We start from the raw sequence: 25,645 nt of genomic DNA on the forward strand, positions 1-25,645 counted from the left end.
TCTTTTATGTTTGTTTATTCAATCACCTTAAAGGCAGCTTTAAGCTTTTTTCTAATTAAAAAAATGTTTTGTTCATCTGGACATTGCTATCTGGTTTCCAATTCCCCACTGCACAAACCCCTCCTCTCCCTTTACAACCTTCTATCAGGTAATGCAATGATAGTTCACCTTTTAAAGTTTATTTCATCACCTAGTTGTTGACTGAAAATTTTCAAAGACCTATATATGTTTATTCTACACCATACTTCTCCAGCTAACATGTTCATATTCAGAGAAAATTCAGAAATCCAACCAAGGTGCTCTCTAGATTGAACTCTGAAAAGATGTACAAACCTCTGAAACACTTATTTTGCTGAAACACCAAAAATCAATTAATTCAAATATAACCTGTATTGAAGCCAGGTAAAAAAAAGTTAAATGCCTATAATGTATTTTATAAAAATGTGGAACAGTTAACAAACTACTTAAGTAGTAAAATGTGTATTACCTTCAGAAATGTTTAAAAATTATATAAACTTGCAAATTGACAGTAAATTTTGACATCTTTCAGCACTGTTTTCACTTTGATGTTTTACTAACATTACATATTACAGGGAAGCCTCGCTTTCTACATTAGCAATCCTTAATTCTGCTAGGAAGGCATTCGAGAGAGCTCAGAATATTCATGACAGTCTATCAAAGAGTTCCACAGAAGAACCAGCATCAGCTGAGGCACTGACCTTCGAATCACCAGCTCTGAAGAAAAGTTCCAAACGCAAATCTATTTTGAAAGAAAAGAAAAAGAGTCATGATGATGAAGAAGAAGATGAGAGTCCACATCTTGGAGTCAGGGTAGGCTCATCTGCAATAATGTTTTGCAAAATCAAAACTACGCATAACAATTTTAATGTTTGATTATGATAAACACAATATAATAAAAGAATGTGTTCTGTTAAAATGTGTAGGAAACTCTTACTAGGTTTCAAAATACATTCCATTTTCTTGTCATTGTGTTTTTCACTGCTTTTATATAACAAACATTGATTGTATTGAGATCTTACAATATGTTATGTACATCTTTGTATGTAAGGGAACTTTTATTTGCCAATGGATATTAAGTAATGAACAATCAATTATTATACGCTGTTTAATATTTATATCTTTAAGCTTGTGAACTTCTTTTGTTATATAAAGAAGTGAACTCTCTAATTGCATATTTCATAATTGTTTTTATTTAATACAGTTTGCAGAAGGGGTAAAGGACAAAGCCACCCCTCCCAGGGCCCTCAGAGGTAACAGGGCGATAAGCACACCCTCAGGTAAATATTTAGTTCAATCCTTGCATCAATGGCTGAAATGTCCTGAAATAAATCATGGTATTTCTGTTATTTCAACATATTTGCCTCAATGTTAAAAAAGCATTATTTTTAAATTGGCTTATAGTAATTGATTTCAGGTACGTTGAATTCTGAAGAGCTAGCTAGCCCCTAGCTTCCTTTATTTGATTTAAAATAAGGAGACAAGGTATGATTTCCTGTGAGACAATTATTCATCAGAGTTAAAATAAAGAAGCAATTATCCTGTTTTATAATTTGACTATTTTCTTTACATCTTGAAACTATATATATGTATGCAAAGTGTAAAGGCACTTTTGTTCTACGATGATATGACAGATTTTCAAATTAAAAACAGGAGATTTATGAAATTACTTGTTAATTATTTTCTAGCTTTATGATATTTCTCTTTACAGCCTTTTATCATGATGACGGTAATTTTTGTGATTGCATGTATAGATTAGAACTGCTGCATACATGGACATTATTTAGAATTAATTTTATTTTACAAGCAAATTGTACCATTTGCATAATTTATTTTTACCAACATCATTTTTATTTGCTTTTTAGTTCCTGCTTTTACTGTTATTTTTTCTTCAATTTTCTTCAATTTTTATAATTGATTTCTTTTCTGTCAACAAAATCACACAAGCTTTTAAAATAAAACGTTGAATATTTGTGAAAACAAAACCAGAAAACTAAGAAAACTCACATGTTCTTTAATAATATTGGATTAATTTCAATCAAAATATAGAAATTTATATTATTTTACCCTTTATTGAAGTCATGTCTAAAAATCTTTACAAGCATAATTAGAAATATAAAACAGAAACATCCGGGTTTAGAAAATATATCTGTTATGCTTGCATACATTTGTAGCTTACTTTATATTCACACTTTGTAGATTAGAATAAGTATATAGTGGACCATTAACAACATATTATTTGTATAGAACATTTATCAGACTAATATGTATTTTAAGTGAATATTCAAGATTATTGTGTGTAGACATATTATTTATTTTACTACCTTTCTGTTCCGCTTGCATCTTTGTAAAAAACACTCATTTTAGTATTGGCTGTCATTGTTTTCAATTTTATCGACAATGTGATAAATGGGGTATATTTTTACCAAAGTTGTCTATTAATTTACATTTAGCAGATAATTTATTTGAATTCACTGCAAATACATACATATTTGTGTGTCATGCCTTTGTCAAATAATTTTACCCAGTTTTTAACAAGCATTGTATTATATTGGCAATCATCCTGTTTTCTATGTAAAATGAAGTAAATTATTTTTCTTAAGGTGGTATCTAACACTACAGGGAGGTAACTCTGTAAAATCAGCAGAATGTTTTAATGAAGTTGTGTTCATAAAGGAATATTAAGCTTCTCAATGATCAAAATAAGTGTTTGTCAAACTGCTATATATCCAGTGTAATTTTTCTGATTTAACGGTTGGTTCAAATTATATTTGTGACAAAGGGTCAAAGTAATTACTTTGTCAAAATTTTAAGAAAATTAAACGAGCCAAATTAATTTTAGTTAAAGTGTTAGGTACCACCTCAAATGCTTTATGATAAAGATTTGTGCAATTTCCAATAACTTGACAAACAACAAAATAAATAAGTTTACAAGTGAGTCTGTGATTATTATTTACCGCAAACCTTAATAAGTAAACTCTGCATGGAGACTTTCTCAATCGGTGACAACTTCATTGAATTTCAAAGTCAAATGTTATTTATTTTAGGCGTATTGAACAACATAACTTTCCATGCTGATCAAAATGTAACACTCATACCACCATCACCAATCCCAACCTGTATGCCTATCAGAGTATTCGGTGATGCTTCAGATGAAAATGGTAAGGCTTTTACTTTCTCGGTTTCAACATAACAGTTGAATACACATTGTTTCTTCTTCTTGGTACTTGTTTCGGGTTTCCTGAACTTTTATGATTTATGGTTTTAATATATGCTACACAGAAGATTTTCATTATCTTCATCCCTGTAACAGGCATGAAATCAAAAACTTACTAATTATAATTTAATAATTAATTCCTCTCTGTCATCTTCCTCAAGGGAAGTAATCACACTTTAGACTATTGTATTGTATGACATATCAGCTAATCAGTTATACTTATTGAACAAGCTTAAGAACTAGGAAGATGAACAAGCGCTTGATAACAAACTGTTTTCTCGTGTTATGCCCCGCCTTAATAGTTGAGGGGCATTATTTTTGTGTATTTGGTTAAAATTTTGGGTGTAGATAGTTTGTGATTACATTAACTTATTACATATGTTCAATCTGAAGAGAAATGTTTAATATATATTCCATATTAGGGTTTTGACAAAATCTGGGTCAAACCCTAATTTGACATATACAGTCAAACCTGTATAAACCTGTATTAAACAGTTGCTCTTGTAAAGTATCAAGCATCACCGCTGAAGTGAGGTGATCTTTTAAATAGTTCTGAAAAAAAATCTGATTCAGATTTTACATAATGGCTGAAACCATAAAAATTATTTAAGTGTTTTCAATCAGTAGAGTTATTGTTCTTGCCAACAGAGTAATAAACAATGGCTGATTCCAGCACTTTTAATATGAAGAAACATTTGAAATAGTTAATATTTTTGAAAAAGATAGTTGATGATAGGGTTATTGATGGAAACTGAAAGGAATGGAACACAATGAATTCTCAAATTCATCACCTTTTGCACGTCCTCAGTTCCAAACGAGGTTCTGATTTTCATTTTGACCTCAATACTGAACACACATATATCTTTGTGTCATGATTGCATTTTGATTCTTAAAAATATGAAGATGACCCATTTTAAAAGTTGAAATAAAAATTTCATGAGAAGATTAAGTGATAGCTTACTGCCCCGTGAAAGATTAAGTGAAAGCTGACTGCAGTGCACTAGACAGAGAGGCTGAAAGAGGCATTTAGAGGCTAGTGACCACTGAAATGAGGTGACTGTTAAGGCAGGTTTTAGTGTATATTAAGCAGTTGACTGATTATGGAACTGAGACAGAGGGAGTGGAAACATATTCTTGTTTACCAATGAAATAAACCAGTTTGAGCCAAAAAATTCCAATTTACATCAACATAAAGTAAAAAGAAATTTACAGGAACATAGACTAAGCAATGCAAGTATTAAACAACTTTTACAAGCTATTACAATTGCTAGCAAGTTATGTTATTTCTACATATTTCAGCCACTCCTGGAACACCTCAAAAAGTAGCACAGGGTAGTAAAGATACAGTTTACATGTTCTCTCCAGATAAACCGTAAGTAATGGGTTTCACACTTATAAGTTCAATCATTTTTTAATACAGTGATAACTTTCAAAATCAAAACGGTATAAAATTAAATCCTGTTAGAAGATGTATAATGTCTTCATATTCATAGATATGTAGAATTTACAAGTTATATGACTTAATTTATAAAACCTATAAAGAAAATCAAAAATCATCTAAGAAAAGCAATGATGTGTTTTAATTCCCAAAATAATTTTGTTTGCAATTTTCTTTATTAAAATCTACCCGAAGTTAAAATAGGGAAAGTAGTTCAAAATAAAAATCTGTATGACACCAACTTCATTTGCATGTGACATTTAACAAGACCAAATGAATCATAGTAAAGTATTAGAATAACATGAAATTTTCAAGATAGGTCCTGAAACAGAATAAAATACAATAGAATAATATGGTCAGATCATATGTTTTTGTATGTCATATGAACTTGAACAATGCATTCTTTTTAATGGAAATTGTGGCATCATAATTCGTTTTAAATAGCAGGAAAAACTACTGATCTGGGGTATATACATATTAAATTCACAAACTCATTTATTTTCATATATAGGTTACCACGACCCAGGAAATGGAATATCAAATCACCTGTAAGTACAATAGTATGATATACATGATAGTCTACTATCATTATTTATTTAGAATATTAGACCTGGGTATTATAGTTTTCTCTTAAAAAGGTTCATTTGGTGAGGGGGGGGGGGGGGAGTAAGACAAATACTGGTTGTGCACCAAAAGATGTATCAACTGACCTAAAACAGAACTATGAAAAAAAAATACTCCTTTAATTTGTCCTGAGTTTTTTTATCCTTTGGCATCAACATTTGATGAGGTTTGTGTTTGGGCATATCTCTGTATTGGCAATTTTAAATCCTGCATGTCAAGTATGTTCATCTGGTGGTGGCAGTGGCATCAAGTAACTGTTAATATTGCAGAGGGTATAAGAGCTAGAGACGTCATATCTAGCATAAGGATAGATTATACTTTGAAGGTTGTTTATGTTGATCTGATAGAAGTCACCTGACCTTATAAGTTAATTTCTCTTAAAATTTGATTACTCTTAGCAAATGATTGACAGTTTTTGGACTATAGATGATTGTCAGGTGTGGTCTGATAGGGTTCACCTGACCTTGACCTCTTTTTATGGTAAAATTAAGAAATAATTCATGGAAGCCATAGATTATTGGAAATTTACACATGGCCTGGGCCGTGATATTCGAATTTTATCCTGAGCGTTAGCGAGGGATAAAATCAACGAATATCACGGCCCAGGCCATGTGTAAATTTCCAATAATCTATGGCTTCCATGAATTATTTCGATTCTAATAGGACAAATACGATCATTAAAAAAACTGAAGCGAGGGTGGGTTAATCTGTGTGTATGGCTGTTCTTTTTTACTCCCTGTTAGATAAAGCTCATCATTTTAATAGATCCGTAGCTTGCACGGATTATTTCGTGAACAACCGCTGAAAAAAAATATGTTTCATTCTCAAAACCAACAATTGTCATGTTGATTTATATGTTTTTTCCCGTGAGCTACCGTCAAATCCAAAGTTGACATTTCGTAACCAATGAGCCGCCATGTTGACTTGCTGAAATCAGTACATATGCGAATAATGCAATAGAATAGAAAATCAAACATAACCTACCTTGATAATCAATTTTAATACAATTGTAAACGACATATCAATAGTTAACGTAACAGAAAACGTTCAACTCTAGAGTTTTCATTTGTATGACGTCATGTTTTGAAATGACTTCAATGCGCCAAAAACATTAATAGACTTTCGCGGAATTTTATTTAATTTTTATTTTGTTGGTTTCTCTGAGCTCTTATGCATTACTTCTTTTTATTGTGCATCCGAATAAGAATAAAAGTGATTTTGTCTTTTCTGAATTGCAATTTTTTAAAACAATTAAATCGACAAAGGGTTTGCAAATAGGTTTCAATACATGTGGATTTACGTGGGAAGTATATTATAACAGCCATTATTATGTACACCACGGAGTCTGCGCTAAGTATAGATATATCGAGAATTTTATCACAGTGTTGTTTACAAAGCGAAAGAAGCACGTCATATTAGAATGAATAATTTAGCTTTCACTTATAATTCAGTTTCTCAGTTACTATATGGAAAAGTTCAAAATGTGTTTGTCTCTCAAAATAGTTACTAAGGTGTACATGTATATCTGACAGGATTCATTTGACCACATATCAATTGCTTATTGATAATTGTAATATTATCTCTAAGGTTTCCATTAGATATTCAATTATATCCAAAAAACAGATGAGCATTTTCAGTATTAACACTCTTGTTTTAAAGTACAATTTTGAATTTCTTGTGAAACACAATTGTTTTCATTGAAAACCTTTTAGTGAATTTTGATTGTAACATCATTTCCTTGTTTAAACTTAGATTTGAAGTTTTTCTCTGCATTTATCAAGTTTTAGATGTTGTCTCATGGTCACTTATCAATTCAATAGAAAATACACAAATGGTAGTTGTGAAAGGTGACTACCATCAGTTCCAACATTTTTCAAAAACTTCACCAAAATAAATTTGAATTGGTTTACATGGACAGTAAGTGAAATGCAAGTATTAAATTGTTATTTGGATGGAGAGTTGTCTCATTGGCATCACACCACATCTTCCTTTATCTATGTACGTAAGATAACCATGCAGAGAATGATGCTTAGAAAAAGAAAAAAAAAACAATGAAAAACAAATTGTTAAGGACAAGACCTCTTTCTGTATCAGTATTTATTTTTCTAGTGAAATAATTTATATTTTCTTAACTGGTTCTTTTAATAGGCTCCAAGTAGAGGTGTTGTCAAAAAAGAGTCATCTGAAAATGAAGATCCCAGTGATGAAAATGAGGCTGCAGAAAACACAGAAAAAACAAATAAACAACAGACAAAACCAAGAAGTAAAACAAGACGAAGTGCTCGCTTGAGTAAATCATGAATATATTGAGTTTTAATAGTTAAATCTGCATACTGTATAGATACAAAAAAACATGCTTTTATCATGTATTATATATTCTGCTAAAAAAAGATTAATTGCATGCTTAATGTGATAAAATGAAATGAAAACTATTTTTTTTTGTGAAAATACCTATAATTGTTTACTTTTTACACATAGTAACTTGGATGGAAAGTTTTCTCAATTGCACCCATACCACATCTTCTTATTTTTAAGTATATACAGTGCTATATATTTAAAGATTTGTTTCTTAAGTTTGAAACTAAAATAAGACTACCTTTGTTGTAAATACACAGAATTGAAATAACAGAATGCTAATAAATTTTCTGATATAAAATAAATATCACAAAATGCATGTATTTTTAACATTTTTTTCTGAACAAAAAGTAGACTATAAATAAAGTCCATCACATCACTTCTTAAAGTATCACTGTTGGATCAAACTTCTGATTACATACTTCTGGTTAACTTTGCTAAAACTTCAAATGCAGTATTTATTCCAATTAATGAAGAAGAAAAAAATACATGCCAGCTTAAAAAAACAAATGTAACCATATTTGTAGTGGTGAAGGTTTTCACATCATCATCCTTTTAGTCTTTAGAAGATAATTGTCTCATTTGTATTTATACCATATCTCTTTGCTATATATTGATTACATGTTTCACACTAATACTACTAAGGTACCTAGTTTTCATTGCTAAAAAGTGAACCGTTACTGTAAATTTAGAAATTATTGCGATGTTTTTGTTATTGCGAAAAATGCGACAAGGTTATTATCGCAATAAATTAAACCTGCATTTTAAAATGGTTTACATGAATTAAACAGGACTTTTCTCAAAATTGCAAAAATAAAAATCGCATTTTTGTGTAAATGACAAAATTACAATAATAAATGCATGCAATAATTTCTGAATTTACATCATTTGAAGGTTTTTTGCTTGTTAATTATTTATCTTTTAGTTGGAGATAATGAGAAATTTCCAAGGTATTTTTAATTCTCAATATATATACTCAAATAATATAATTTTGTGTATAAACATTGTTTTTATTCATCTGTAATACCCTGTAAATTTACGTAGAAAATATGTATGATCATGTAAAAATTGTGAAAAATACAAAAAAAAGCCAATGTGATATTATAGTGTTTTATAAAATTAAAACCAATAATAAGTATGGAAGTGTTGGTTTTTTTCTTTTTTGTTGACAAAATTTACTGAACATGAGACATATGTATCTGTCATGGGAGATACTTGATTTATGGAATCAGAACAATTGTGCAAACTTTAAGATATCTCATGGTGTTAGAGCTGAATATTAATCAATATCTTATATAAGTTCTATTTTGGTCTGAAATTGCCACCTTTCATCTCAATTGTTGTTTGACCAATATTGTGACTGAGGTATAGACATATGGTCATTTTTGATCTTCCTCAGAGTGGCAGGTAAACTTTTGATAAAGTGGGACAACCTTTGAGCAATGCGGGTTATATAAATATGTAGCCATGTCCAGTCAGAATGGAGACTTTTTATCTGATGCTTTGGGACTGAGAGGATTAATCTCTCTGCATGTTAAAAACCCTTGCAACAACTTTTAGGGGTTCATGGTTTGCCTTTTGCTATCCAATATACCCTCATTTTACAGTTGCAGTCCAAGTGGGTAAAATGTTAGTTTTACTCAAAGTTTGTAAAATGTATCACCTCTGTTAAAATGGCCAGAATATATCTATTAGGATTAGTGGATATTTAGACCAAATCATAATAATAAATGTTGCATACAAAGTTCATGATGCACTCAAAATGTACCTCTGGACTAACTCATCAGAAAAACAGGGCAAAAAAGTTCTATTGACACAAAGGCGAAGATATCATCTTCATTTTTTTACATAAATGAGGCTGTTAGTTTTCTCGTTTTGAATTGTTTTACATTGTCTTATCAGGGCCTTTTATAGCTGACTATATGTGGTATGGGCTTTGCTCATTGTTGAAGGCTGTACAGTGACCTACAATTGTTAATGTTTGTGTCATTTTGGTCTTTTGTGGATAGTTGTCTCATTTGCAATCATACCACATCTTCTTTTTTATAGTACTACATATGCTGTATAAAATATACTGCTGAAAAGTAAATGTGAAATTAAGCCTCAAATTTGAACTTATTTCAATGTTAAACAATAGATATAAGAACATGTGGTATGCGTGCCAATGAGACAACTCTCGGTCCAAGTCACAATTTGTAAAAATAAACCATTAAAGGTTAAAGTACTGTTTTCAACATTAAGCCTTTGCTCACACCGAAACAGCAACCTGATGACCACTGAAAATGGTGCATTTTTTTAGGTTAATTTACCTAATAGTATTATTAAAAGGTTTAAAGAGATTTGCAGGACTTGATTGTCCCCTGCAAAATGCAGTTTGAGGGGCATTGCAGAGCGGGATATCTGTCTTTCTGCTCTTGTAAGCTCTCTCAACCATACAGTTCCTGAGTAGTAGGATCGATTTATTTTGTGTTTTGAATCCTGGCAATTTTTACATGTCCATCTGACCTTGACCTCAGTTCATGGATCAGTAATCAAGGTTAAGTTTTCATGGTCCAGTCCCGGATACTTTAAGTCATAGCTCAACTACTGTGGATAAATTGTTAATTGTTACAATAAATACTATTTTTTGTAGGTATAGGTATACTATAAATTTAAATGTTGCACAAAGTACAAAATCAAATATCCACCTAGCAGTGTTCAAATGACCTTGACCTCATTTCTCTAGTTGAAATTCATTGGCTAAGCTTGCTTCTGAGATACTATAACCAATGAGACAACTATATCTGTTGTGTTGTATGGAATAGTGAAAGGTGTACATGTCTGCCCTGCACCTCATTTTCCTGATTCATTGGTCAATGCTGTTTTTCTTGTTAAGACTGTTTCTTAGGTACTATAAACAATAGGTAAATTTTCAAATTTGTCCTAGACATTGATATAAACCTTTCATAAAACATATGAAAGCCCTAACAAAGCAATTTTCAATATAATAAATATTTCCAAGGGGGCATGACTAATTTGATCCAAGAATTTTCAAAATCATCCAAGACATTGCTGATATAAACCTATGATATAACAGTACTGGTAATGAAAATCTGGCAAGTATTGTACTCATGATAGCACCAACAGTGCAGCTTTCCATATACTGTGGATTCATTATTATTCGTTGGATACCAATTTTCGTGGCTTTTGTGGGTACAGATGAACCATGAAATTAAATCTTGAACCAATAACAAATTATCTATAAGCCTGTATGCAGACTTCAGCAAAACCACGAAATTGAATATCCACGAACATGCAAGTTTTCCTTTATCCACAAAAATTGATACCCACAAAAATAAATTAATCCACAGTAATTAATGTTTCCAAGGAGCATAGCTCTGATTAAGATGAATGATTGGCACTGATTTTCAAACTAGTCCAAGACATTGATGAAATCAACCTATGATACATTCTTAAATCTGACAAGAACTGTGAGAGCACTAACAAGACCGGACAATTTAAATACAGTTAGCTTACATTTACATCATCAACAGAATTACTTTACCATGACCAATAGTGGCTAAATTCTAGGTCATTTGAACTCTGGTCAGAAAGTTATTTCATTGGCAATCATACATCTTATTTTTCTATGTAGTCCTGGATCCTGATCGTACTGGTGGCTTCATAATTTTCATGCAAACTTTTATAAGTTTGGATCCACAGATAGACACTGGACAATGAAAACCTTTCAAAAACTATTTACAGTCATGTGACTTGAACTGTTTATGCGTAGAAGTAAACACAGAAGAAATTTAATTAGCAATGAAACATACTACTGTTAAAACTCTTAAATATCTATAAATAAACAACTGTATAAGAGCAGTAAATGTTTATTTGTTTATTATAACACAATATAAATGATCACATGATTTTGAATGGAATACTTTGCCCTACATCTTCTGTAGGCAACTAGTCATGTTATCTTTCACAAAACAGATATAATACATACAATAAATTAGTAAACAAATGTAACAAAATGTGTGGTTAGAAGATAAGTAGATAAGATTAGGATCTGAGTGAATTATAATGCACTCATAGCATGTCATGGTACCAGAAAGAAGATAAAATAGTCCTATTAACCATGGAACTTGTTCAAATACAATTGTGAACAAAGGAAGATAACTCCAATTTCAATATTATTACCTTAAGTTTTTAATAAAATAGTACGAGTTTGTTACTTGAATTTCCCGAGTATGTTTAAACCGTTAAAACAATTCAATTGTCTGAAAAATAAATTAATAAAATGTAAAGAATCATAACAATGTACTGTGTATTTGTTCTCTCAAAGTAGTGACGAAGTCTGGATATCATGGTCTATACATCGAGCCTTTACCATAGGACTTTTGCCCTGAACCCAACCAAAAGAAAGATACATCATATGGGAGTCCACAGTTAAGGGGTAGACTGGTCAGGTATACAAACCAAAAATCATAGTGGTCCAAAAATGTACAGAGTTAGCAAATATAAAATGGTTGCAACTTATTTTGCCTGTTTTGCAGCAAGAAAAAAAATTGTGAGTACTAGAATTCTCCTCAATGATTAAACAGTAGTTGATTTATCCAATATTTTCTTACTAAAACTTCATCGGAATCCGAAAAACATACCCTGTTATTCAATGATTTCATTTTAACAAACAGAAATGCTAGAAAAACACATGATAAATGGGTTATAAAATATACAAATAGTATACTGTTGCTATACAAACAAATAGTATATATACAGTATAAATATACAGTAGAAATAATTACAAATAAATAATAGGATTTCTACAGTTAAACAATAAAAGTTCATATAAACTTCACAACCTTTCAGTGTTATACATGTATGATGGAGATGCTTCAATCTTCATTCATAAATCAGAATTCTCCCATTGAATTAATGTAGGAGTATTAAGTTAGTATAATATTGGGATCAATTTTTAAACAAAAGAGTTTTAATGAATAAGGATAGAAACATTTAGCACTATAATACATGGGTCTCTTTCATTTTGAAATTGATAAGGAAAAGCTTGCTATCAACTTTTATTTTAGAGCGAGAAGGAAGAGGGATCAATATTTTAATTCTTTTTTAAACATGCAAAATGTTTGAAAATAAAAACAACCTTAGCCTAGTAGATCATACCAAATGACAAGTACACACTGTATAAATAGACAGCTGTTTAACATCCAGTGGCAATTACTACATGAATATTCATGAGAAGAACATGATTATTTGATATGAATTCCTGCTTTGTACTAGATCAACAAGCTGAGCCAGATTTTCAATGTGCTAGTTTGCTAGTCAATGATCAAGAAAGAATGTCACCGTACCTAGATATTCTGATCCAAATAGCTTATGTTATTATCCCTACATGGTGCATGCTCTGAGAAGAAGGAGCAAAGGAAAAATTTTAAGTTTTTGGTTTGACCTCGCAAAAGATTGAGCGTAACGCTTCCCACTTTTAAGTTGAGCATGCAAAAATGGGACAGCCCAAGTTACAGAAGTATTAACTTCCTTCCTTCCAGTAACTGGGAACAAATTACGGGTTCTAATCTTTATTCAGCTGATAAATAAATATTGTTTTGTCAGACAAAGGACATAAATATTATAAAGTACTTCTCCATATAACCTATACCAAGCTTGGTTCTATACCTACTGTGAATTCATCATTATTTATGGGATACTTATTTCAGAGATTTTGTGGGTATAGAAACCATGAAATTTAAATGTTAAAAACAAGTTACACACTTTCCAAAGGATGCAGACTTTGGCAAAACAACAAAAATACAATAATCCTCAATCCTCAAAAATAAGTTTCCATGAAAATAAATGAATCCACAGTATTTGAAAATTGAAAAAAAAACAGATCTTTCACACAACTCATGTAAACAATATTAATATATGATCATTGCACTGGATAAATGTTCTAACTAGTAAGATTTTATAAAGTATAAATTCTAGCAATTTAGTTTTACACAATAAGAAATGGTTAATGAGGTCCCACAACAAAAATGACTTGTGTTCTAGCTTTAGAGTAATACTTAAATTTTTCTTATAAATTCTACCTAGATTTACCTGTTTAACTACCATGAAAGATAGAGTTCTAACTAGTAAGATTTTATAAAGTATAAATTCTAGCAATTTAGTTTTACACAATAAGAAATGGTTAATGAGGTCCCACAACAAAAATGACTTGTGTTCTAGCTTTAGAGTAAAACTTAAATTTTTCTTATAAATTCTACCTAGATTTACCTGTTTAACTACCATGAAAGATAGAGTAAAACTTTATTTTTATCTAATAACTTCTGCCTAGATTTACACAGATTCTGTTTAACTACTGTGATATTCTTACAATACATGTATTATAGTTAAAAATGTGTATAACAATATAAAGTAAAGGAAACATAATTAAATGTTGAATACAAGAAATATCACAATAAATACTACAAAGACATTTGCGTGTGTTTAAAGTTAGAAAATTTAATAATTAAAAAGATTTACAGAATAATTATTATAAATAGACTAAATAATATATTGTTCAAGATTAAACAATGAATATGCAGTGGATTTATTATCATTATTGGGATACCAATTTTCGTAGATCTCATGGATAAAGGTAAACCACAAAATCAAATCTAAACAAAGTGCGCATTTTCTATAGGAATGCAGACTTTGGCAACATCATGTAACTAAATAGCCAAGAAAAAGGGTTTTTCCCCCATATCCACAAAATTTGGTACCCACGATAAATAAATGAATCCCCAGTAGTAACAAAATTCAGGGAAGGGGTAAATCTTATCAGGACTGCCAGTGGGCACAACTAAATACATCCTGATACAATTTTAACTGTATAATAGGTAACAATTTGTTCTAAGTTCTCATTTGGTTAGCTCTGTCTGTTGACTCCATTTTCAGCTACTTTTTCTGGTGCTTTCGGTGAATCTTCTCCTGCACCGTAACTTTTGGCTTCTGGTTTTAGTGTAGTTGATTCTGTAACATTATCGCTACCTGGAGCAGGAATAGGAATAGGCCCACCGTGGGGTTGTGAGGTCACAGGTGATTCTTCAGGTGTGGAACTGAATTCATCCTGCAAAGGAGTCTGGAAATTAACAGAATATACAATAACTCTAAATTCAGAAGTGATATCTTTTTTATAGTGATGGGATAGATGTTGCAAATAACGCTGAATTTTAAGGTGGTACCTAACACTTGCACCAAAATTAATTTGGCTCGTTTAATTTTCATAAAATTTTGTCAAAGTACTTACTTTGACCTTTTAACAGAAATATGAAAACTTCAGATATTTTGAACCAACTGTTTTGACAGAAATTACACTGGTTATAAAGCAGTTTGACAAACACCCAATTTTGATCATTGAAAAGCTTAATACTCCTTTTACAACACAAAGTAATTAAAACGTTTAGCTGACTTTACAGAGTTATCTCCCTGTAGTGTTAGGTACCAACTTAATTACATTATTTTTATGCAGCAATTCCTGAAAACTTTATTTCCTACATCTATATCCATTGCCCAACAATCACAACAATAAATGCACACATAAATTTCTGAATTTACAGTAATTATTTGAATGCTTTAAAATTTCTGCATTAAATTCAGATACTGTGGATTCATTATTATTCCTTGGATACCAATTTTCGTGGATTTCTTGGGTACTCGTGAACCACGAATTCAATTGTTCAACAAATAGCATATTTTCAATAGGCTTTGCAAACTGAGATTGACAAAACCACGGATTCAAATGTCCACGAATATGCAAGTTTTCAGCAATCCACGAAAATTGATACCCACAAAAATAAATGAATCCACAGTACTATTAATTGTGAGTTGTCAATGGTATTAAAAACCTATTTCAGAAGAAAAAAGGTGTACTGTGAGCAATTGCTCATTAATCATACCCTTGCTGGAGATACAAGATTTTAGAATAAGAAAGTAGAACATCAAGGTTCCTGAAAATGTGTCACTTATTTTGTCATAACAAGATGAATCTTGCTGTCATATATCAAGAAGCTATGATGGACGCAAACACACAAAGAGATATACCAATCTCTAACTACTTGACCTTGAAACTAACCTATGATATTTCCAGAAAGATGTTATTTGATATCAAATAAATTGAGAAATAAAATTGACCAAGTCTTTAGCTATATTTGTGAGAATATTTCAAACCAGGGATGTTTATGAAAAACAAACTTAATTGGTTTTTTTTTTTATGCCCCACCTACGATAGTAGATGCCATTATTTTTTCTGGTCTGTGCGTCTGTTCTTTTGTCTGTCTGTTCTTCCGTCTGTTCGTCCCGCTTCAGGTTAAAGTTTTTGGTCAAGGTAGTTTTTGATGAAGCTGAAGTCCAATCAACTTGAAGCTCAGTTCACATGTACCCTATGCTATGCTTTTTCTAATGTTAATGCTAAGGTCAGTAGTGGTTTTTCTTTTGATGATTTATGAATGGGATGTGAAAAACTATATCTTGAGTGAACGCGATTGATAGTTTAGATTATTTTTACCAATAACCGCTACGAATTTCAGCTGATGAGACTATAGTCTTTAAAGGGGCTGCCAAAAGTTGGCTTGTTGAAATCCTGAACATGAGAAGTATCTTCATAGGAAGAGTCTGTATGTATTAACGAACAGAAAGAAGTGTCTGTGAAAAGGCCTGATCATAAACCAAGAAAGTTTTAAAGTAATGAAACATTACTCGAAGTACAAAACTTACATGTAAATTTGCGTAGTCATCCTCCGGATGTTCTGGTCGACATTTTCCACAGCAGCAGCAACAGCAAAGACAACAATAACAGCATGTTATCAGACCACAACATATAAAAAATGCCTACAAAAAAAAAAAAAAAAATTAATGACACCTTATATAACAAGTTAAATTTCTTATAAAAAGAACTCTCGTCAGCAAGTCAAAATGATTAAAAATGATTATTCCATGTGACATGATAGTATACTTCAGAAATTATGTTTGAAGATGAATATTATGTGAAACAGTGAATTCATTTTATTACAAAAATATTTATATCACACACAAAAAGAGAAGGCAACATATATATCTATAATGCATAGCACAGACTTATATGATGACTAAACTGTATATAAGCACTGCTTAAAGTTTAAAATATCAGACAACAACTTACTTTACACCATTTACTGGTAAGCATCAAGTATACATTAACATTTTCTTCACCAAACTGGTCAGCAGCCCATAGTCCCATAGATCCATATTGATCATATATTTGGCGTCGTGTTGTGTCTATTAATACAGTGTGGGCATGGCTTATTTCTTTAAACTGTCAAATATAAGAGTAAACAATGATTATTTAACTTAAAACATTGGCAAAAGCTTGCAAAATAATCAGTCCTAAGCTATGTTTCTTTTCACGATTTCCTGATTTAACTGATAGGTTGATGTTCTTTTTTTTACTGTTGAGTACTAAATCTTGTGTAGAACATTCAACTAGCACATAAAATTAATAGCAGACATTTTCAAAATATATATATGCACCTGTCCTAAGTCAGGAATCTGATGTACAGTAGTTGTCGTTTGTTTATGTAATATATACGTGTTTCTCGTTTCTCGTTTTGTTTATATAGATTAGACCGTTGGTTTTCCCGTTTGAATGGTTTTACACTAGTAATTTTGGGGCCCTTTATAGCTTGTTGTTCGGTGTGAGCCAAGGCTCTGTGTTGAAGGCCGTACTTTAACCTATAATGGTTTAATTTTTAAATTGTTATTTGGATGGAGAGTTGTCTCATTGGCACTCACACCACATCTTCCTATATCTATGTGGTCAAGACATTTGGGTAAAAAGAATGTATATATATAGATCTAATATTGTTGGGTTGATGTTTAGACGAGTTGTAAATATATATATATAGAGAGAGAGAGCACCAATAACTTTTGTTTTTATGTTGTGTCAAACCCTCCATACCTTGTCTTTGACATAATGTGAATCGACCTACATTCTATTGATTTGGAAACAGGAACATTAATTATTTTTTCCAGTAATTGCAGGCAATAAACAGCTATTTAAAATGTCATTATCTCTAAAATTTATAGCTGAAACTGTAAATTTATGACCCAAAGCAAGTGAAGAAATGTAAAAGCAAAGTTCTATCAGTGACGGATCCAGAAGTTTTCATAAGTGGGGACCCAATGACTGGTCTAAGAGGGGGCCCGGCCCGTTCCAGTGATTCCTTATATTAGAAACCAAAATTTCCCCCCTAAATCCGCCTCTGACTATCTTGCAAATTCAAGTCATATTTTTATTTTTCATCTCTTAAATTCCAAACCAACTAAGAAATGAACATCAAAAGACATTTACTGAATTTTAATGTTAATCTCTCAATCTCCTTTTATTGAAAAAAATAAACATATTATTATACAAGAATATTCTTCTATTTTTCATAATTCATTTATAACAATTTTCAAATCCTAATGATGTTTGAAAAATCATCAATCCCTTAAACCATTAATCTATTTTGGGAATCATGGTAATTGAATTCTATTTGGATAGCTATTTGCAAATCAAAAAATGTTATTTCCATTAGTGCAATTTGCCCCCTGGGAAACTTACAACTCACAATCACTGATAACATAACATATTTAGTATTCACTTTCTTCAATTTGGGCGAAACTCACCAGTGATTCTTTGAAATCAATAACAAACTGCTAGTCATGCTTTTTACTATTTTGTATGTGTTACTCTGAGGACCTGTGGTCATTGTAAGAATTTAGTCTAGGATTGACCAATTTGCATTATTGTAGCCTAATATATTTCATGAAACTGTACCGTAATCAAATTAGAAATGAACCAATATTTACACAATACAATCAAGTCCAGTGATAACCCAATATCAATTGGCCCTTGAGAACCAAAGAAACCCCATTCAGCGAAAATCTTCTGTGGAAACATACACATAAAATTGAGAATGGAAATGGGGAATGTGTCAAAGAGACAACAACCCGACCAAATGAAAAAAACACAACAGCAGAAGGTCACCAACATGTCTTCAATGTAGCGAGAAATTCACGCACCCAGAGGCGTCCTTCAGCTGGCCCCTAAACAAATATATACTAGTTCAGTGATAATGAACGCCATACCAATTTCCAAATTGTACACAAGAAACTAAAAATAAAATAATACAAGACTAACAAAGGCCAGAGGCTCCTGACTTGGGACAGGCGCAAAAATGCGGCGGGGTTAAACATGTTTGTGAGATTTCAACCCTCCCCCTATACCTCTAACCAATGTAGAAAAATAAACGCATAACAATGTTTTCAGTTGGTTACACATTTTATCAAAGTGTTTTGCAGAGCAAAAGTGGTTCTTTATAACAAACATCATACCATCTCATTTTTTCATGTCTGTGTCAGGTCTCAAGTAAAAGACAATGTAAGAGTTGCATTAAAAATACACAGAAGGATGCTTGACTGATACCGACAATGGTTTTCTTAGTTTCTAGGACAACTTAGTGGATTTAAAGGACTAATTAATGCCCTATAGATTCCTTAAATATCAGAATGTAGAATAGAATACTATGTCCAACAATTTATACTCAGGAAACTTGGTTACAAATATCTTAAATAAAGTCTTTTTATAGATTTTAAATTGCGCACCAAACATGACTAATGAAAATGAGAAATATCAATGAGACTTTGGTTATTCTCTATTAATTTGCTGACCAAAACTGTTTAAAAATCAATCCATGCATGTCATTGATATAAACTGGCTATCAGTCTAGAACCAATTTACGTTTGTCTTATTGTCAATAAATCATCCACTTCTGCTGTAATCCTGGGCTAATTTTCTCTCTCCATAAAAAATTATGTCACAAAAAAGCTCTCATGGGGAATATATAAACATGTTGCATTTCTCACTCTGAGTTGATCAATGAGCAAGGATACAGTGTATAATCAATGTATTTATCACCTATAACTATAATCAATGGGCTCTCTATTGTTACATATACATATGTTTACTCTCCAATAGATAATGCAAATACTTCATTAAACATCAATAAAACATGCATTCATGCCAATCTTAACTAAATTAATAAATTCAGGTTTTTTTTAATCGTATTTTGTGGGAACATATTTTGTGTGTGCAATTAAAAGGAGATGGGTGGTAAAAATTAATGAGACCGGAATCCAACATAACAAGTTAACTAATTAGAATCACATGATATGAATGTTGTACTAACATTTTGTTGAATTTACTATTATTTCAAACAAAAATGAATTTGCTGTTTTATAAAATAACTCAGATGTAACAATCAATTTAACAGAAAATTTGAAAAACAATTTACCCCCAAATTGTACCTTCTTTAAGATCTAAACAAAATATATTATATTGCTATTTTCAAATTCTTAATACAAGAATCCATTAGGGAATAGAAATATGACAAAGATTTATGATTTTCTTACCTTTTCCGCAGCAGATGGATCATCTGGATTCTTATCAGGATGAAACTTTAAAGCCAACTGAAATAAAAGACAAAAATCACTAATCTCTATAGATAGATATTTTGCATTAGAAATTTTATTGCAGAAGTCAAGTGATCAAAAGTTCTGTTTTTAAAAACAAATGTTGTTTCAATAGTTGACCTGTATAATTCTGATAATCATTTATTTTTCATGAACTCTAGTGCTACCCTGATGACAGTGTATTCTGGGATGGTATGTGTCTAAATTGAAACTCAATTTTTGCAAACTGAGTAAAAAGGATAACTCCACATTTTTCTTTAATGTAGACTTTTGCTGTTGATACAAATAAATGTTTTGTATAGGCCTTGGTGAAACACAGTTAATTGACTGGTGGATTAATCAAATATATGTATAATATCAAATGACATTGAATCAAAAATTTAAGCAATAGTATTGATCTTACCTATCCTTCAACTATCATGACTATTACTTTAATTTATCTAAGTATATCTACTCTGTGTGTTAATGTCTTTCATGAAAATGGCAAGGCCATTCTAAATAAACTAAAATTCAGTCTTGAACATCATAACCATTGTACGAGTACTTACTCTGCGATAAGCCTTTTTAATATCATCATGTGTTGCTGATTTTTCTAAACTCAGTAATTCATAAAGTGAGTTACCAGAACTCCTAAATAAAAGAAATAACAAAATATCATTTAAAGACAGATATTCTATATCATACTGAAGATTAACAAGGCAATGGCTCACCATAGTCTAATAAAATTGAGAATGGAAATGGGGAATGTATCAAAGTGACAACAACCCGACCATAGAAAAACAACAGCAGAAGGTCACCAACAGGTCTTCAATGTAACGAGAAATTCCCACACCCGGAGGCGTCCTTCAGCTGGCCCCTAAACAAATATATACTAGTTCAGTGATAATGAACACCATACTAATTTCCAAATTGTACACAAGAAACTAAAATTAAAATAATACAACACTAACAAAGACCAGAGGCTCCTGACTTGGGACAGGCGCAAAAATGTGGCGGGGTTAAACATGCTTATGAGATCTCAACCCTCCTCCTATACCTCTAGCCAATGAAGATAGAATAATAGTATGTAAATATCCAAAACTGTTTTTATGACTTCAGTATTTTTTTCCCCAGTTTTTTTATTCGTTTTGCTAAATCTTTAGCCTTTTGTCTTTTTCAACTATTATATTTGTACTTTTAAAAGTACATATTTTTCAGTGCCTGCTCCAAATGTTTGAAAAGATGCTGTAAAATGGACTTAACTTTTTCATATATTTACTTTGTTTGCATTGTGATAACATGATAAAGGATTCAGTGGGCAGACAAATCAGAAATCCATATACAAAAGTAAGGTGTGGTATGATTGCCAATGTGACAACTGTCCATCAATGACCAAATAACATAATTTGAGCAACTGTAATTCATCATTCAGGTTTCAACAATGACCAAAACCACAAACATGTAAACTGGCCACAGAATTACTCAGAATTATCAAGGAATTGTATATTTAAATATACAATTCCTTGGAATTATATTCCTAATTTCCTAAAGCAACTGATAAATCTGTGCATACCTGCCAGATGTCACTATTTGCAGAGGATTTCCCCCATGGAGGCTCCCAAATGGAAATTTTAAAAGAGCAATATTGTCCACAACTTTAAACAAAACTATCAATTTTAGGCTAAAGGCCTGTAAAAGCATGTCAGACGAAGCCAATAAACAAAAATAAAATATATTTGAAGGCCCCATTGAAGTCTTTGTAGGACTATATGAGCCATCCTGCACGTAAGACCCCCATTGGCATTTTAAAAAGTTGGGAGGTATGTCTGTGTTTTATTCAATGCTTGGCTATTACATAATTACACATTATATTTCTGTTACTATATTCTTATTCTAAAACTTCATGTTCATCTGATCATGTTCATTATACATTTATGCTACAAATATACAACTGGCCTTGCAAACTCAACTTTAACAGTCACAAGTCAGACATAATGTTGACTTTAACACTTTAACAGTGCTTATTTGTTTTCAAGGGTTTTTTTTAAACCACCTCTGGCTACGGGTGTGATGTAAATGGATGTGGGTGTGTCAAAATCATAAACTCCATAATTACCAGCCAGTAAATACTGCTTTGATTTCACTATTCAAACCAGTATTAAAAAAGATAAATATAGCACAATGTCACGAATGAACAGGTTTGTTTCAACTAAATCAGATATAACTTGGATGATTTAATTACAAAACCTTTCCATAATACAACAGAACAAGATCATGACTATAAAATTAAGGAGATGATGTATGATTGCCAATTAGACAAATATCCACCAAAACTTAAATGAAAAGTAAAATAACAAAAATATAGAACTCTGAGGAAAATTCTAAACAAAAAGTCCTTAAAAGCAAATGGCAAAAGCTCAAACCAATAGATTATAAACAACTGCGGTATCATATGATATTCCTGACAGGCATTTTCTGAAGTACAAAAAGATGGATTGAGCCTGGTTTAACTCTCGTTTAAAATTCCCTTATATTGACAACAATGAAAGAACAGACAAATGCACCAGAGGGACATTCAAACTCATCATTTGCTCATAGATCATAGTTCAAATGAAGAAGATGTAAAAGATATTGGATGCCACCATATGGTTTTCAACAAAAAGAAAAACCTGTATCATTTAGTCTGACAGAGAAACCTTACAGCCTATCTAATTACATGTATAAAACAATTTATGATAAACAAATTTATAGCCAAGATCAACCAGGGAATGGAACACTCTATCGAAAAAAAAACATAAAGCAGCTACACTAGAAAAGTCAAGGCCAGTCCTGCCAGAGGCCTTGACAGGAGCTTCACACACCTAGCTATATATATTATAGAACTCCTTAAACCCCAGATGTACATTGTTTTATTTGTAAATAATTTTCCTGTAAATAGTTTTTATTAAGGTTCATCATAACAAACGGACAAATATGGCTGTATTTACATGCCAAAAATTACTCTGAGTACAGACTTACCTGTAAAGTTGGAAAAGTTTTAATGCCTAGCATCCACTAGACAGTGGCGGATCCAGGGGGTGGTCCCACGGCGCACCGGACCACCCCCATGACGAACCTCAATTTTTTTTAAAGTGTCTATTTTTTCAATAACTAGCTAATTAACAAATTAACACTTAAGATTAATCGCACTAATTGGTTATGGATTATCTGGATACCTGGAGGTGTCACAATGATAGAAATTACGGATCAATGCGTTTCACATATATACATGTAATTAAATTGTCAAAACAGCTCGTCAATATGAAGACGTTGACTTCTTATTTTGAAAGGTAAATACAAATTATTTTTGTATTTTTAAGTGAAATTTTCATATATAATTGCATTCTCCAAACTAACGGAGTCTCGGTTTTAAATTTCATTTATGTACATTTTGAAAAAAAAACCAATCATTATGAATGAATTAGATTAAATGTGTTTATCTATCTCTTTGAGCCCCCACCTTTTTCCCCCAACATCAACAGCAATTCAAGCACTGAAGTTGGTACCGGCATTTGTACAAAGCGCAACATTTGATGAAATTAAACATTTTGTAGACTTTTACCATACTGATTTGCCGAGTCCATCTACAATGCCTTCCGTACTGACGTTTGTGGCAAAAGACTTGCGAGTCAATGCTTTCAAAACCAGAAACTGTAGCCGGTGCTCTGAAAGAATGTTGCAAAACCGACTTTCCAATTATTTCTATTATCTTAAAAATCATAGCTACCATGGGGGTGACGAGTTATGGGACAATCGCGTTTAAATGGACTTGCGTTGATGCATGTGCACTACAGTTTGGAACTAAGATCACCTAAACATAACACAAATTATAGATAACTTTGCAAGGAAACCCCGCAAAGCATGATGTTGAATGACCTGACAAACGACTCTTAAATTGTTAAATTAGTAAATTTTGAACAATTTTACGTGAAACTATTTTTACCGATTCGGAACATTTTAGCTTAACCTTTTTTCAGCTTGCCTTATTCAGATGACAGTTGTATGTTGTGCTATTCTAGATTGCAAGATATTGTACAGAGTCTTGCATAAAAATCAGTTTTACATGTGTCTTTAAATTCCTTTACCTAGGAATATGTGCATCGCATGGTGTTGTCCAAATTCATGATCTTCTATAATGTTGAAGGTATTTTTTAACCTTTTTCATACCATTCAATATTCATTTGGGACCACCCCCAAATTTTTTTCTGGATCCGCCACTGCTAGATATAATAAAGTTTAATGCATTTTGTGTTTCAGAAAGATAAAATCTCTTTTGGATTTTGATGGGCATTTTTTTTTCCTTCATGCAAAAGGTGTGAAAAATGACTAAGTTGTGGTACAACTATGAGATGCTCCCTCAGGTAAAAAAACGGTTTGTATTGTTTTCATTGTCCTTAATTGACATGGACACCAGGTATCTTCACAACTACTGGTGAGTTAAAGAATTTATCTGAGTCAGTGAGTGGACAGTATCAAAGTAATTCAGGTGTTTGTTTATTTTTGCACCCTCTACAGAAAGGAAAAAAAATGCCCATCAAAAACCAAGAAAGATTTAATATTTCTTAAACACAAAATGCATTTAACTTTTATATATCTAGTGGATGCTAGGCATTAAAACTTTCCAAACAGCACAGGTAAGTCTGTACACAGAGTAGTTTCTGAGGTGAAAATACGGCCATATTTGTCCATTTGTTATGATGAACCTTAATTGAGGAGGGAAGGCCTCATGATTTCATGAGCAAGTCATTTATTTACACTCAAGAAGAGTCCGACTCTGTACCGAAAGAAGAAGAAGATAGCTATGACAGACATGAACCAGAGGCAGAGAGATAATACATGTATTAAATGTCTCTGCATGAACCAAAGACAACCACCCCTAACAATGGCAAAATACTTTTGCTACTTAGAAAAAAATAGATCCCAAAATGAGATAACGTAGAAAGAAATGACAACAATATTTGACAATTGTGAAAATACTTTAAAAAAGGAGTGTCCTATTGAAAGCCGGTAAATCGAGTCCCCCTTTTTTTGGTGAATTGTCAACCCAACACGTGTGTATATCGGAATAACTTACGATAAATGTCTGGGTCTGTTCATTTCTGTCAAAACGAATTAAATGATGTTGTTTAACTATAAATCAAACCATATTCATCAATGAGTGGGAAGCTGCCTCAAAAAATCAATGACAATGTTCGTTCATCATTATCAGCGCCCTCTATGATCAAAACACATTCCGGATTTGTTCAACATAACTTTTAGTTTTTCTACTAATTTAGATAATGTCTATCATGTTTTAATTCAAAAGCACGATAACAACAACCCGGTGAATCAAATTTACTGATATAAGGATGCTGTTTTGTATATATTTGTTAAATAAATTCAATAAATATCAAATTCAAGATCGACCTAAAAACTAATTTCTATCCCGGAATTGTTTTATATTTAGTGGC

At 31.6% G+C, this 25,645-nt stretch overlaps 2 protein-coding genes across 3 annotated transcripts in view; one reads left to right on the top strand and one right to left on the bottom strand.

Moving 5' to 3' along the window:
- The window catches only part of LOC134684751 (condensin-2 complex subunit D3-L-like), a 57,208-nt gene extending 48,462 nt beyond the window's left edge, over positions 1 to 8,746 (top strand). The window contains exons 40-46 of the mRNA XM_063544057.1: positions 594 to 831; positions 1,223 to 1,298; positions 1,730 to 1,747; positions 3,066 to 3,179; positions 4,535 to 4,607; positions 5,185 to 5,221; positions 7,446 to 8,746. Coding sequence (XP_063400127.1) covers positions 594 to 831; positions 1,223 to 1,298; positions 1,730 to 1,747; positions 3,066 to 3,179; positions 4,535 to 4,607; positions 5,185 to 5,221; positions 7,446 to 7,598 — 709 coding nt within the window. The 3' untranslated portion in view covers positions 7,599 to 8,746. The remainder of the gene's footprint in view (positions 1 to 593; positions 832 to 1,222; positions 1,299 to 1,729; positions 1,748 to 3,065; positions 3,180 to 4,534; positions 4,608 to 5,184; positions 5,222 to 7,445) is intronic.
- Positions 8,747 to 14,367: 5,621 nt separating this feature from the next.
- Positions 14,368 to 25,562, bottom strand: LOC134683111 (dnaJ homolog subfamily C member 5-like). 2 transcript variants are annotated; one of them, XM_063542198.1, is made up of 6 exons: positions 25,270 to 25,562; positions 20,726 to 20,807; positions 20,118 to 20,174; positions 16,828 to 16,980; positions 16,404 to 16,517; positions 14,368 to 14,769 (listed from the first exon to the last, which is right to left on the bottom strand). In XM_063542198.1, the coding sequence occupies exons 1-6, from the start codon at positions 25,290 to 25,292 to the stop codon at positions 14,557 to 14,559; spliced, it is 642 nt and encodes a 213-aa protein (XP_063398268.1). In that variant the 5' UTR covers positions 25,293 to 25,562; the 3' UTR covers positions 14,368 to 14,556. The 2 variants fall into 2 exon arrangements, with proteins under 2 accessions (XP_063398268.1, XP_063398269.1); XM_063542199.1 differs by having other exon boundaries at positions 14,368 to 14,757; positions 25,270 to 25,554.
- Between the last annotated feature and the right edge of the window lie 83 nt (positions 25,563 to 25,645).

Source organism: Mytilus trossulus, chromosome 9, assembly GCF_036588685.1.
Source record: "Mytilus trossulus isolate FHL-02 chromosome 9, PNRI_Mtr1.1.1.hap1, whole genome shotgun sequence".
Classification (NCBI taxonomy): Eukaryota; Metazoa; Mollusca; class Bivalvia; order Mytilida; family Mytilidae; genus Mytilus; species Mytilus trossulus.

Excerpts from the sequence above, each read along its gene's own strand:
- LOC134683111 (XM_063542198.1), bottom strand. The coding sequence starts at position 25,292 with ATGAACAGACCCAGACATTTATC. Across the intron at positions 20,175-20,725 it reads TTAAAAAGGCTTATCGCAGA|TTGGCTTTAAAGTTTCATCC; the intron begins GTAAGTACTCGT and ends CTTTTATTTCAG. Across the intron at positions 16,981-20,117 it reads ATCCATCTGCTGCGGAAAAG|TTTAAAGAAATAAGCCATGC; the intron begins GTAAGAAAATCA and ends TATATTTGACAG.